Here is a 14,205-nt window from a genome sequence, read left to right on the forward strand (position 1 = left end):
CCCGTGCGATCCTCCTGTCTAAGCCTCCCAAGCGATGGGATTACAAGCGTGCACCACCATGCTCAGTTTGCACAACCCTTTTTGTTTTGTTTTGTTTTTTTGGTGGTCCTCGGGCTCCTGGAAGCCCTTCTACCTCTGTACTACACTCCCAGACCAATTTTATATTTTATATTTCATTTGGAAACAGGATCTCTTACGCCAACTCGGCTGGCTTCGAACCTGCGCGATCCTCCTGTCTTCGCCTCCCAAGCGCGGGGATTACAAGCGTGCCCACCACGCCCGGCTTGCAGGACCCTTTCTGAGGATCACCTTGGAGAGTGGCCTGCTAGGATTGCTTCCCCTACCCCGGCCATCACATACACATTTCTGCTTATAGGATGAAAGAAGATAAGGGCAAGATACCCAACTTAAGGACACACAATTTTTTGCTTTTATCCTGAAAGCAATAAAACACTTAGTCGCATCTAACTGGGAAAGCGAGTATTCTGAACAGTTATGTATCTATGTAAAAACGAAGAGGAAAAGAAAGCAACCGGGCATGGTGGGATGCGTTCGCAGTCCCGGTACGGATTGGATTCGGGTGAGAGCCCAGTACTGGTAGCTTCAACCAGGAGACTGTTTCTCCTAAAAGATCAGAGCTGTGAGATCCGAGTGTGGACTGGGAGGCTGAGCCAGGAGGGGCGCGGGTTCGAGGCCAGCCTCCCCCTGCACTCTTCCTGATGGACACCTGGCTAAGGGCAGTACAGTGAACCATCAAAAGGCAGGAACCCGGCACACGCTGCGGCCCCGCAGGAGCAGGGATTCCGCAGCTGCCCGCCCTGGGGCCTCTCTTCTTCGCCCCCTTCCACGGGGTTAAGGAACCTTCCCGAATAGTCGTAAGAGAGCTCTTCTCCCGGGCCGATGGCCGTGGCTGCGAAGAGGGCCAGTTTAGGTACCATCGAGTCGACTCGGACGGGGACCATGACCAGGTTGGGCTGGCAGGAGTGGTTCAGGAACCGGCCGGCGTTGCCGATGGACGTGGGGTCCACGAAGGTCTCCAGGACCGGCCCGCCACACACGTGCTCCCTGACGGCGATGATGTAGTTGGGGTCCTGCCTCTTCTGCGAGTGAGTTCTCCTCCGCGCTTCCGAGGCGCCCAGGACCTCGCCGGCGTATTCACAGACGAATCTCCCTTTGGGTATCAACTCCAGGGTCCGCAGCCCCCAGCCCTTTCCGTCCGTCTTGAACACCTGCAGGCGGAACTGCAGCCCCCTCTGGACCACTCTGTTTGTGCAATGGTCCGCACACTGGCACAGGGCGTTGCATTCAAAGACGGGCCTGGAGTACTTGGCTCCCGGGCCTAGCACCCTGAGGCACAAGTGCTCGTCATAGTTCTCGTCCTGGCGGAGGCAGGGGCAAGAGCCGGGGAGGCAGGGGGCGGCGCCGCACCTGCAGCCGGGAAAGGTTATCTGAGTGGGGTCCGTGGCTGCTCCAGGTCCCATGACGTGATCCGGGGTGTACTGTCAACATAGAAACGGTGCAAGTCAGCGTGAGACATGCCAGCAAAAGTACAAATAGAGCCGGGCGTGGCGGCGCATGCTTGTCATCCCAGCATTCGGAAGGCCGAGACAGGAGGATCACGGTTCTCAGACAGCCTCAGCTACTTAGCGAGGCCCTTTGCAACTCAGTGAGACCCTGTTTCAAAATAAAGAATAAAAAAAAGTAGGGTTGGGAGTGTCGTTCGGAGGTAGAATGCCCCTTGGTTCCATCTCGGTACTGCAAAAAAAAAAAAAGTATATATATATATATATATATATATATATATATGTATATATAATAGACAAATATTTTCATTATTATTAGTTTTATTATTGGTGGTACTGGGGTTCCTGAAAACCCTTCTACCTCCGGGCTGCACTCCCAGACATATTTTATATATATATTTTTGGAAACAGGGTCTCTTAAGGCAGCACAGCTGGCTTCGAACCAGCTTGATCCTCCTGTCTCCGCCTCCAAGTGCAGGGATTACAGGTGTGCGCCACCACGCCCGGCAACAAGTATTATTTTCATGAGCATTTTGGAAACTATAACGAGTGAAGCAAAACCCATGACTTTATGGACAGTAATGATTATGATGATTCTAAAGAGAAGAGTTATATAAATTAATTTATTATTATTATTATTATTATTATTATTATTATTATTATATTTTGGTGGTACTGGGGTTCCTGGAAGCCCTTCTACCTCCGGGCTACACTCCCAGACCTATTTTTATATTTTATTTGGAAACAGGGTCTCTTTAGCCAGCAAGGCCGAACCAGCGCGATCCTCCTGTCTTCGCCTCCCAAGCGCGGGGATTACCAGCGTGTGCCACCACGCCTGGCGTTTATTCTTAAATGAGTTAATTTCATCCTTAAAATAAAGTGAGTTCTTTTATTTCATTTTGCGGGTCTGGGGATGGAACCGAGGGGCATTCTACCTCCGAGCTACACCCCTAGCCATATTTTTTATTCTCTATTTGGAAACAGGGTCTCACCATGTTACAGAGGACCTTACTAAGTAGCCCAGGCTGTCTGCGAACTGCGATCCTCCTGGATCTCAGCCTCCTAAGTGCTGGAATTACAAGCATGTGCCACCACGCCCAGCCATTTTTAGTTTTTTGGGCTGGGAGATGGGGGTCTGGCTGTGTTGCTGAGACTGGCCTCAATCTCAAGAAACTCCTGCCTAATTCCTGAGTAGCCAGAATTAGAGCCTAGACCGCGGTGTCCAGTTTAAATGAGTTAACTTCAATACATACATCAGGCCAATAGTTCTCCAAACTGCAGGTGTGAAGAGAGCTGCTATGATTTAAACTGTACCCTGGAGGGTTTGAAGGCTTTGCAGAAGCTAATTTATATTTGCCCAAGAATTCCAAGCAAGAGGAAGGCATCAGCCTCGGCCAGGTGTGACTTCTTAGAGCCGTTATTGATTTATTTTTTAACATCAGGCAGACTTATTAATAGGTCTTAACCCTTATTCTCATATAAGACTTTGGAGAACAGAGAGGTAAATGATTTTCTGTGGATGCTTCACCGTGTTGTCAACAAAAAGTTGGACAAAAAGGGTCTTTGACGTCAAGGAATCAGCAGTCTACAGACTGCAGAGGGCAAGATCCTTGCGAAGGTCTGACGACAGGTTTATAAAGACCTCAGCCTGTGCCTCTTAAGAACTTTGCACGTGCCAACAGCTCTGAAACTGGATAAGGAAAAGGTGGGGAGGAATTTTAAAATGCCACCTGTGGACGCCTCAACCCTATCAGAGCAGCCGCCGAGCCCCGCCCTGCAGCCGAGCCCCACACACGGGGCAGCCTGCAGCTATCGGGCACATAGCCACGCCCCTATGCGCCTAGCCCCGCCTCTACCCAGGAGGATACCAGCCCCGCCCTGTGGGGGTTGCCTGCCACTCTCACGTATTTAGCTCCGCCCCTCACTGGATAGGCACGCCCCTCCCTGGGAGGGCAGCACGCAGGTGTCTTGGGCACCTGGCCCCGCCCCCTGGTTAGCCCCGCCCCCGAGGGGAGGGCAGCACGAGGCTGTCTCGGGCATCTAGCCCCGCCCCCTGGCTAACCACGCCCCTACCCGGGAGAGTGGCACGCAGATTGGCGGGGCAACTAGTCCCGCCCCCTGACTAGCCACTCCCTTACCTGGAAGGGCGCTGGCCCCGCCCCCGGCGGCCACACGCTCATGGGCAAGTTCTCCAGGCCTCCCGCTATATCCACATGATCTATTTGAGCCGCAGGTGTCCCTTCAGAGGCTGCCATCTCAGAAGGTCACTTCCACTCTTTAACTTCCGGTGCCCAGCCTCCTTCCCTGACAGGCAGGCGCCTCGCGGAGGATGCTGGGACTTGTAGTCCGCGGCCGCGAGGCCTCACGGGAGTTGTAGTTTGCACAGCCTCAGCAGAGATCTGAGGGGGCGTGGGCTCGCTGCACTTGTTTGGAGGGCACAGTCATCTGCACTGGGTAGAGGGCCCGTGCAGAGGAATGCTCAAAAAGTGGTTACGAGCTAAGCACTGTGGCACACACCTGCAATCCCGGTTCTAGAGGCTCTGTATCAAAATAAGGGATGAAAAATAGGGCTGGGGGTGTAGCTCGGAGGTCAAATGCCCCTGGGTTCCATCCCCACACCTGAAAAAAAAAAAGAAAAAAAAGAAATTTAAGAAGTCTTTTTTCAAAAAAAAAAACGTTGTTTCTCATTGAGGTATATTTTGACAATTCTCAAACCCAAATACATGAACACCTGCACTAGACAATTAAGTAAGTGGACAGGAGGAGGTAGGGGTCAGATTTCTCACCATTGAAGTACATCATAGAATTAACTTTTTTTTTTTTTTGACAGTACTGGGGATGGAACCCAGGGGCATTCGACCTCCAAGCTACTCACCAGTCCTATTTTTGTTTTGAAACAGGGTCTCACTGAGTTGCAGAGGGCCTCACCAAGTAGCTGAGGCTGACCATGAACTAAGATCCTCCTGTCTCAGCCTCCTGAATGCTGAGATTACTACCGGGCACCACCTTTATTTTTTTTGAAATGAGGTCTAAGTTGCTGAGGGTCTTACGAGGTTGATGAACCTGTGATCCTCTGGTCTGAGCCCCCTAGGTACTGAGATTACAGGTATGTGTCACCATGCCCAGTTCAGAATTCATTTGTGTACAGACAAATTTGATCTTTTTTTTTATTATGATTTTAAGACTGACTCCCGCTTACAAAAGTCAATTCTCTATGTTGTGTTACAGACGGCCCTGCAATTCAGAACTCAAAGCAGAAATTCAAGTATCATCCTCATCCCAGTTCTACAGGTTGACTCGGCTCGGCTGAATGGTCGTCATTGCGGCTCCCATGAGGCTGCAGTCGTCGGCTGGGATCCCGTCCTGTGAAGCCCCGGCAGGACAGAGCATCCACGTGGCTCGCTCGCTGCCCGGTGTCCACGAGGCCGCTCCGTGGCTGGAGTTCTCAAGCTCAGCAACAGGGTTTGAAGAGGAGAGTTTAAGGCCTCTCCTGAACCGAGCGCAGGGGCCCCTTAATATCACTTCTGCTATGTGAGGGGAGGGGCCAAGGGTGGGATTGGGACTGAAGCCAGAGGCAGTCTATCTCCCAGCCACACCCCAGGCTTTTTTATTTTGAAATGGGCCTTGCTAGGTCACTGAGGTTTGCACTCAGTTGCTGAGGCTGGCCTCACACCTGCAATCCTCCTGGCTCAGCCTCCCTCAGGGGTAGGATTGTAGGTGTGCACCAACACACCTTTGGTTCTACTTTTTGTTGTTGTGGCGATGGTGGTGGTTTGTTTTGTGGTACTGGGGATTGAGCTCAGGGGCATTCTACTTCAGAGCTGCATGCCAAGGCACTTTTATTTTTTGGTTTGAAACAGGGTCTTCCTAGGTTGCTACAAGTCTCACTAAGTGCGTGCCAGGCTCTGCTCTATGCTTGATCAGGCAAGTTGACAAGCCTGTCCCAGATCCACAAGGAAGGAAACAAGACTTTCTCTCATTGTACCTTGTTATCTCCGTCAAGTCTCCGTGCAGAGATGTTTTAAGAACATTGAAATAAAAATGCACATCTAACTACAGTGTTATTACAGAGATAGGATAACTACAATACAAGCTTTATTAAAAAGCGGATCATGCTGTAATTCCAGTATTTGGGAGTCTGAGACAGGACGACACAGATATTTGAGAGCTAAGTGTAAAGCAAGAAAGGGAACATCACAGAACGCAAGAGAAGAGGCAGCTGAGGTGGGACTTGTTAGGAGGAAGCCGTTCTTCCTGGAGATTCCTCCTCACTTGAAATCTCTCGATATAGTTCCTAGAGTCTCTCTCCACACAAAAGCAGACTTTATGATCTATGAGTGACTCGATCCTTACGCCTTCCAAGGACTTCATCTTGCATAATAGTGTGTGGAGAGCCATTAAGGCTTTTATCTTATCTTGTCTCACCCTTACTCAAAAGTGCCCTTCTGACTGTGCTTCCCAGAGTCACCAAGGTCTGGAGTCATGGAATCTAAGTAAATAAGACCCCTCAGAATGACTGATGCTAACTGTTCTGTCTGCTAGTTAAGATTAGGTTTATGTAGTACCAGGCTCCCGTGTGACTCGCAAAGTGATATATGTGCTTTGGATTTTCATGATTGCATTCCTGTGCAACCCAAAGCTGGAAATTGTATAAATACCAGGAGAGAAAGAAACCTGGTTGTCGGCCAGCAGAGATATCGGCCCAGGAGTTTGCTGGGGTCCCCAGGTGCAACAAGTCTTTCTGCACATAAGCATGTGAAGACGCAGGGGCAGTGGCCACACAGCACATTTTGCTCCAGAGATTTCTGGTTGGAGAAATCAGGAGGGCAGAGAGTAATGGAGTGCAGGGGTGGGTTTGGTCCTGCCAGAGAAAGAGAAGCCCAAGTCAGATGGAACTCATTTGATGGTGAGACTTGACCACATTCTTCAAATCCTTAATAGCAAATGTTACTGACCAAGAGGTAGGTTCTTTCTTTCTTTCTTTCTTTCTTTCTTTCTTTCTTTCTTTCTTTCTTTATTTGGTCTGGGGTTGGAACACAGAGGCATTTGACGTCAAATTTACACCTCCTGCCCAATTTTTTATTCTTGTTATTTTGAAACAGGGTCTCACTGAGTTGCAGACGACCTCACTAAGTAGCTCAGGCTGTCCGCGAACTGCAATCCTCAGGTCTCAGCCTCCCAGATGCTGGGATTACAAGCGTGCACCACCACGCCCGGCTCCAAGAGGTACTCTATATGAGCAACTTTCCAGCCCAACAGTACAGCTCAACAGACAGATAACAGCCAAGGCATCACAGGCACTTTTGGGTGTATAAATAGGGACAACATCGACAGTCTACATGATTCTCACTACGATAACCTTCCAACGCACAGCAACACACACAGAAACCAACCTGAAACTTTTGTTCTTTTTTCTCACTGAGAGCTAGCTAACCAGTGAACTGTGCTCGTCTGATCAAGAGATAGGTAGAGGGCACAGTCATCTGCACTGGGAGAGGGCCCGTGTAGAGGGCTGCTCAAAAAGTGGTTACGAGCTAAGTACTGTGGCACACACCTGTAATCCCGGTTCTAGAGACTCTGTGCCAAAATAAGGGATGAAAAATAGGGCTGGGGGTGTAGCTCGGAGGTAGAATGCCCCTGAGTTCCATCCCCAATACTGGAATAAGAAAAAGAATAAAAAACAGGGCTGAGAGTACAGCTTGGAGGTAGAATGTCCCTAGAGTCAATATCCAGTACCACAATAAATGATTACACACATACATACATACATAACTACATACATACATACATAACATCTGAGCCGGGTGTGGTGGCTCACGCTTGTAATTCCCGTGCTTGGGAGGTAAAGACAGGAGGATCGTGCTGGTTCGAAGCCAGCCGTGCTGGCTTAAGAGATCCTATTTCCAAATAAAAAAATATAAAATAGGTCTGGGAGTGTAGCCTGGAGGTAGATGGCTTCCAGGAACCCCAGTACCACAAAATACAATGAATAAAATATATATAAAAATATATAAATAAAAAAATAACACCTTAAATAAAAACTCATGGTCTAAGTTGGGCTTGGTGGTGCATGCTTGGAATTTTAGTATTTGGGAGGCAGCAACAGGAGGATTGCGGTTCATGGACAGCCTCTGCGACTTGGAGAGGCCCTTCACAACTTAGTGAGACCCTGTTTGACTAAGAGTAGGGCAGGGGGTGTTGCTCGGAGGTAGAATGAACCTAGGTTCAATCTTCACGACCACAAACACTTAAAAATGCAAAGGACAATTAGACAAGAGTCACTGATACCTGAGAACTGCTGCACTCTTAGGTTTTACATCAAGTAGTACTTGATGAAGAAGAATACGGAAAGTTAAGGATGTATATGATACTTGGAACAGGGGTCAGTCAACTTTTTCTTAATGAAACTAAATAGTTTAAGTTTTAAGGGCTAAAAGACAAAATGAAGGACGTTATATGTATTTTTACATCACCTTTATTTTTTGCGGTCCTAGTGATGAAACTCAGGGACACTGTACCCCAGATCCACACCGCTACCTGTACTTTTTAAGTCTTTTCATTTATTTATTTATTTATTTATTTATTTATTTATTTATTTATTTATTAACAGGGTCTCACTGAGTTGCGAAGGGCCTCGCTAAGTAGCTGGAGCTGTCAGTGAACCATGATCCTCTCATCTCAGCCCCCCCAAGACTGGGATTACAAGCGTGCGCCACCACGCCTGGCAGTTTACATAACCATGGAAAAGTGTACAAACCACTCTTAGCTTACAGTTGCTTTGAGCACTCCGCTTAAATTTCTCAACTGACTTTTAAGCTTTATGTCTCCCACTGGGCTTTGTTTTCTTTATATCATTCACTTTCTGCTCTATTCTTCTTGATCTTTTCTAAAAAGATGATAACAAAAGAGAAAAAAAAACACCCCACAAACATGTACAAGAGTTACCCTGGTAAGGCCAGGGCTTCCTGGAGGAGGAAGGCGACAGGAGACCCAGGGAAGCCCTCACGGGGTGAGGATGAGGTCTGGAAGGGAGGTCGAGCCAGGCAATGTGAACGCAGGCCGAGAGCTCCAGAGCGCAGCTCCCTGCACTCGGGCTCGGCGCCGCCTCCCTCCGGCCTCTCGGCTGCTCACACCCTGCATCCTGGAGCTCACTGGCCCAGTTTCCTGCCACTCACCCGCACGGGAGGCTGGCGCGCATCTGCTCTCTTCTCTCCACGCCTCTTTCCATAGCTCCAGCTGGGCGATCATCTTAGGCTTAGAAAACGGAATTCCTGCACACAGGAAAGGAAGACAAGATGACCTTACATCGTGGGTCAAGGGCCAGGGAAAAATTCAGAGTCAAACCAGGTGAGGAGCCTGAAAGGGTGCGGCAAGGACCTGAACGAGTGGGGCCGATCCACTCACGGAGGCGCTGATTCTGTTCCAAGCCAGGTGGATGAACACCGCTGTCAACCATCACAGAAAATAAGTTACTAAGGAAGAGAGCCCAGCTCAGAGGAAAAGGCCCAGAAATGCAGAGTATCAGCCAGAGCGCATGTGCGTGTACACACACACACACACACACACACACACACACACACACACACACTTTCAATTCGACAAACCTTACCTTCATGGGAGAAACAAAATATTTTTGCTTTTGAGTGCAACCCAAAGACCAAGTTAAAAATAAACATTGCTAGCCAGGCATGGTGGCACACACTTGTGGTCCCAGTACTTAGAAGACTGCAAGAGGAGGATCTCATGTTTATGGCCAGCTCAGTAACTTAGTGAGGTCCTGCTTCAAAATAAAATAGCGCTAGGGGTGCAGCTTGGAGGTAGAATGCCTCTGGGTTTAATCTCCAATACCATAAAGAGAGCAAGGAAAGAGAAAGCAAGAGAGAGAGGGAGATTGTTGCCTCAAATATATCCTCAACTGGAGGAAATGACAGTCTTAAGGACACCACACTTACCCAGAGAGACCAGGTTTCTGTAGTTCTCCAGCATCACCTCCCTGTACAGGGTCCTCTGATCAGGGCTCAGCAGGCTCCACTCCTCCTGGGAGAAATACACGGCCACATCCCTGAACGCCATGAGTGCCTGGAACACAGACACGGCCCTGCTCACCTGAGGCCTGGCCTTGCTCGGGTGAGGGCCAGGGAGCAGGCTGCTCTGGGAGGCAGGGGGCCTCTAGATCCTGCCTCGAATGCACCGCGGTTGCCATGGGTGCTGACACCTTTAAACCCTGTCCCTATCCAGCCAGCTGCACTTGTGAACACACACATTCAACGTCCTGGGTGGCCTGCTTGGGGTATACATGAGAAAATGAAAAATCCCTAAGTTTTGAGAACTTTAGCTCTAGGCAGAAGAGCAAAAAATATTAAAAATTAAACAGTAGTCACGTACAATAAGACTGAGTTTTAAATATTTAAAAGGACAGTGATCGTATTGGTGCTGGGGGATCTAAGGAACTGAACTCATACAGTTCCACAACGGCAAAGACTAAACCACAGCCCAGCCTTTTCTGATTCCCACAGACCGCGGCCTGCTCTGGCTGAGCTCATGAGAAGTGGCCACGTATGTACAGCACAGTGTCTGAGGGGGAGGCCTCCTCCCCACCAGTGAAGGCCGCCATTCTCTTCCACTATGCAGTGTGAGGGCCATGGAAACCCACGATGAATGTTGTTCAAAGCAGCACACAGCCAGGCAGGAGAACCGACAGCTGCCGAGAGAGGAATGCGGGACTATGGGTGGAGGAGCAGTGAGGGGAGCACCGGGCTCAGTGCTCCCTGGAGAAGCTCTCACCGTTAGAGCCTCTTTTCCTGGAGAAACCAGCTGGAGCTCCGATCCTAGGACAGAACACTGCGGGAAATGCTAACATTGAACGCAGAAAGTTTGCGCATGGTTCAAGAGGTAAAGGCAGAAGCGCCACCTGAGCTGGGCAGTCAGGAGCCCAGGAGTCTTCCCTTTCCCCAGAAGACAGTCCTCCTGGGCAGCCAGGATCACAGGACACAGAGCAAGAACAAAAAGTGTTCAGCGAAGTCACTGGGAATCCTCCAGGGCCAACACGGCGGCACCTCCTCCTCCTTAAGGCAACAGGGGGGATCTGGCACAGAAGACAAGGACAATCTGTGAGCGGCTTCCTAGGCGCAGAGCTGGGATGTGGTCTAGGAGCTGAGCCTGCCAGCGGCGGCAGTGGAGTTCACGTGTAATCCCAGCATCTCAGGAGGCTGAGGAAGAAGGATTGCAACCTTGAGGCCAGCCAGGAAACTTAGTGAGACCCTGTTTCAAAATTTTAAAAGATAAAAAAAAAACAAACATCTGGGGTGCGACTCAGTGGCAGAGCATTCCTAAATTCATCCCCAGAACCACAAGAAGGAAAGAAGAAAGGGAGGAAGGGAAGCAAGGAGGGAGGTATGGAGCCTCCTCTGACACGCTGTCAACACTGAGCATGAAGCCTTCCTCTGCTACTGAAGATGAAAGGCGTGCTGAGCTCGTACTGCACAGAGACTGTTCCAGACACCGCGTCGCGCCTCATCTGTCCTTACAACAGCCCCATCAAGAAGCCGTGTTACCACTTCACAGACCAGAACACTGAGGCACAGTGAGATCAGTCCCTCGCCCCTGGTGACAAATTATAAAGCGACAAGCTGCAGAGATCTGGCTGTGGAGACGAGGCTCTTCAAGGCTGTTGGAGTCTGTGAGATGAGTCAGGCTGGTCACGAGGCTCTTCAGTGTGGATTCTGCGTGACAAGTCTGGGGAGGGCCACCTGCTTCTGGGCACCTGCCGTTTCTCATTGTAAAACATGAAAATGGAACATAAAATCCTGTGCGTTTGGTGGCCAACGCCAGCCCCCTGGACCTTGCAAGACTTGCCAAAGAAGCCCCAGCTCGACCGCCTCCTCCAAGGCCAAACCCAGGGATGGTCAGACAGATTGATACCCTAGATCGTGCCACCATGGCCACCCCATGCCCAGTCAAACCACGCTTGTCCGCTTAAGCCACGTGCCCTGCGCCCTCCTTAGAAAGGCAGGATTGAAACCAAGGGGTCTTTCTATTCCGGGTTCTTTTCCAGTGGATATCGACGAACTCTGAGGACTAGGAAGAGTACAGAAATATGAAAGCTTCTTTTAGGTTAGGGAAAGATAAGGCAACAGAACAGATAAGAGCAAAGACAGAGTACAAAGGGGGGTCCTGAAAATAGTGATCCCGACACCCTTGGGAAGTAGAGTGTGTGTGTGTTACTGGAGAGGGAACCCGCGGCATTCTACCTTCGTGCTAAATCCTCAGCCCTAGTTTTCATTCTTCATTTTGAAACAGGGTACAAGTGGGCTTTTTAACATACCTGAGCGTTTCTATCAATTTTTTTTTTTTTTTTTGGTGGTACTGGGGGTGGAACCCAGGGCCTTTTCTACCTCCGGGCTATACTCCCAGACCTATTTTATACTTTATGTAGAAACAGGGTCTAAGTTGCTGGGAGCCTCACTCAGTAGCTGAGGCTGCCTTCAACCTGTGCGATCCTCCTGTCTCAGCCTCCCAAGCCGGGGAGTACAAGCGTGCACCGCCACGCCGGCTTCTATTTGCTTTTTTATGATTAGTCAGAATTGGGTTGGGGGCCCGCGGCTTGTGCAGTGTCAGCCCTTCACCTGAACCACCTGGGGGCCGCTGGGGCCTGGTTCCGTGGCCTTGGCACTCTCACCCTCTGCTCACCTCGCCAAGCTCACTGGGGACGCAGATGGCCACTTTAAAGCTTTCTGTTCCTGGCCCTCGGCCCTGCCTCCGATCAGGCCTGACCACCACCAGCTCGGAAGCCAACGAACCACCGGACATCTGGCGCCAGGGACAGTCCTGTCGCCTGGGATCTCAGAGCCCTACCACCCCACGCCCCAAGCCCCCGACCCTGCAGCCCTACGGCATGAGCGACCCCGTCGCCATGTCGGATTTCACCCCAGGCCGAGTCTATCCGCCACGAGAACCCTAGGACAGAGGCCCGGCCGCGCACTCACCTCCCACCGCTCGCAGCTCACTGCAAGTTACTTCTCCAGAGGCAGCGCTGCCACGGGCTCCGCCACCCACGGGCCGGCTCATCCGCACCGCGCTGCGGGCTCTCCTCCAAGCAGAAAAGGGCAGGGCGAGCGAGGGGCTCCGGCCTCACTCACCACCGCCAGGAGGAACGAGGGGTGGTCCAGCCCCTTAGCGCGGGCTCTCCACAAGAAGTTTGCCTGGACTACAACTCCCAGGATCCTCTGCGCGGCGGTCCTCACCTCCCAAGATGCTCCGCGGCTGCCATTGGCTCGCTGGGTGTGTCTCTGGGTGACGAGATAGGGCCAGCTGGAGATGGTGGCCTCTTTAACTTAAAATGACACTCGTTAGTCATCAAGAGCCTCTCTGATGATGCTCCGCCTTGCTGAGTACCTGCTCTGTGCTTCTCATAGACACAAGTCCCAGCGAGCCCTGCGGAAGTTCACAGCTGTTCTTTTACCTGGACTTGGGCAGGTCCCAGGGCCTTGTTCTCCCATCCAGCGCTATGCAGTTGGAAATCAGTGCCCATATTCCGGGTCGCGGGCAGGTGGATCCCTGTCCAGCTTGTTTACAATTGAGGAGGTGGCCCTGGGGACTGAACCCGTGGTTGCCGGAGGCTTGCCTGGAACTTCAAACCTTCAGTCTCAACTCCAAGTCCTGAGATTACAGGTGTGCACCATTGCCGTGCCTGTCCTTATATAGTTTTCCCCTTTTTTGCAGTACTGGAGATTGAACCCAAGGGCATTCTACCTATGAGCTACTATCTTTTATTTTTTTTAATACTTTCTTTTTAAACAGGCCACACTAAGTAGCTGAGGCTGGCTGCTAACCTGTGATTACTCCTGTCTCAACCTCCCAAGGACTTGAATTTCAGGCCTGTGCCACATGCTCAGCTAACAGAATAAAAGAGACAAAATATAAGCAATTACAAGAGAATATAATTTCATTTTTAAAATATGAGACAGAATACACTGACAAAAGAATAGAATTGAAATAAGAATTTGATAGCCAGACTTGGTTGCCTATGCTTGTAATCCCAGCATTCAGGAGGCTGAGACTGGAGGATGGTGGTTAGCGGACAGCCTCAGCTACTTAGCGAGGCCCCTTGCAACTTAGTGAGACCCTGTTTCCAAATAAAGTATAAAATATGTCAGGGAGTATAGCCCAGAGGTACAAAAGCCCCTGGGTCCCACCCCAGTACCACAAAAATAAAATAAAAAGCCAAAAAATAGGGCAGAGGGGATAGCTTGGAGACAGAATGGCCCTGGGTTCCATCTCCAATAATACCAAAAAAATTGATAATCAAATTATTGTTAAAATATCTATATTACAATTGATTGATAATTTCACTGAAGACATGGGAATAGAGGTTATGGCCCAAATAACGTTAAATATTTAGCTTAGGAAATTTAGAATACCTTTTAAATTTAAAATTTAGAAACTAGATTTTAGAAATTTCACTTTAGAGCCGGACGTGTTGGCACACACTTGTAATCCTAGTACTTGGGAAGCTGAGACAGGAGGATCTGGGTTCACAGGCAGCCTCAGCTACTTAGTGAGGCCCTTGGGAGGTACAATGCCCTGGCTTTAATCCCTAGCACTGCAAGCGTGCACACACACACACACACACACACACACACACACACACACACAGACAATCACGAGGCTCACAGTTCAGAGG

General features: G+C 50.0%; 1 protein-coding gene across 1 annotated transcript; it reads right to left on the bottom strand.

The window, feature by feature from the left end:
* Positions 1-731: 731 nt before the first annotated feature.
* On the bottom strand, positions 732-3,778 carry LOC308277269 (histone-lysine N-methyltransferase SETMAR-like; the record flags this gene model as incomplete). The annotated part of the gene is made up of 2 exons (XM_080716436.1): positions 732-1,499; positions 3,662-3,778. The coding sequence occupies 2 exons, from the start codon at positions 3,776-3,778 to the stop codon at positions 732-734; spliced, it is 885 nt and encodes a 294-aa protein (XP_080572562.1).
* Positions 3,779-14,205: the final 10,427 nt, after the last annotated feature.

This window comes from Muscardinus avellanarius, assembly GCF_963383645.1.
Source record: "Muscardinus avellanarius genome assembly, chromosome: 19".
NCBI lineage: Eukaryota > Metazoa > Chordata > Mammalia > Rodentia > Gliridae > Muscardinus > Muscardinus avellanarius.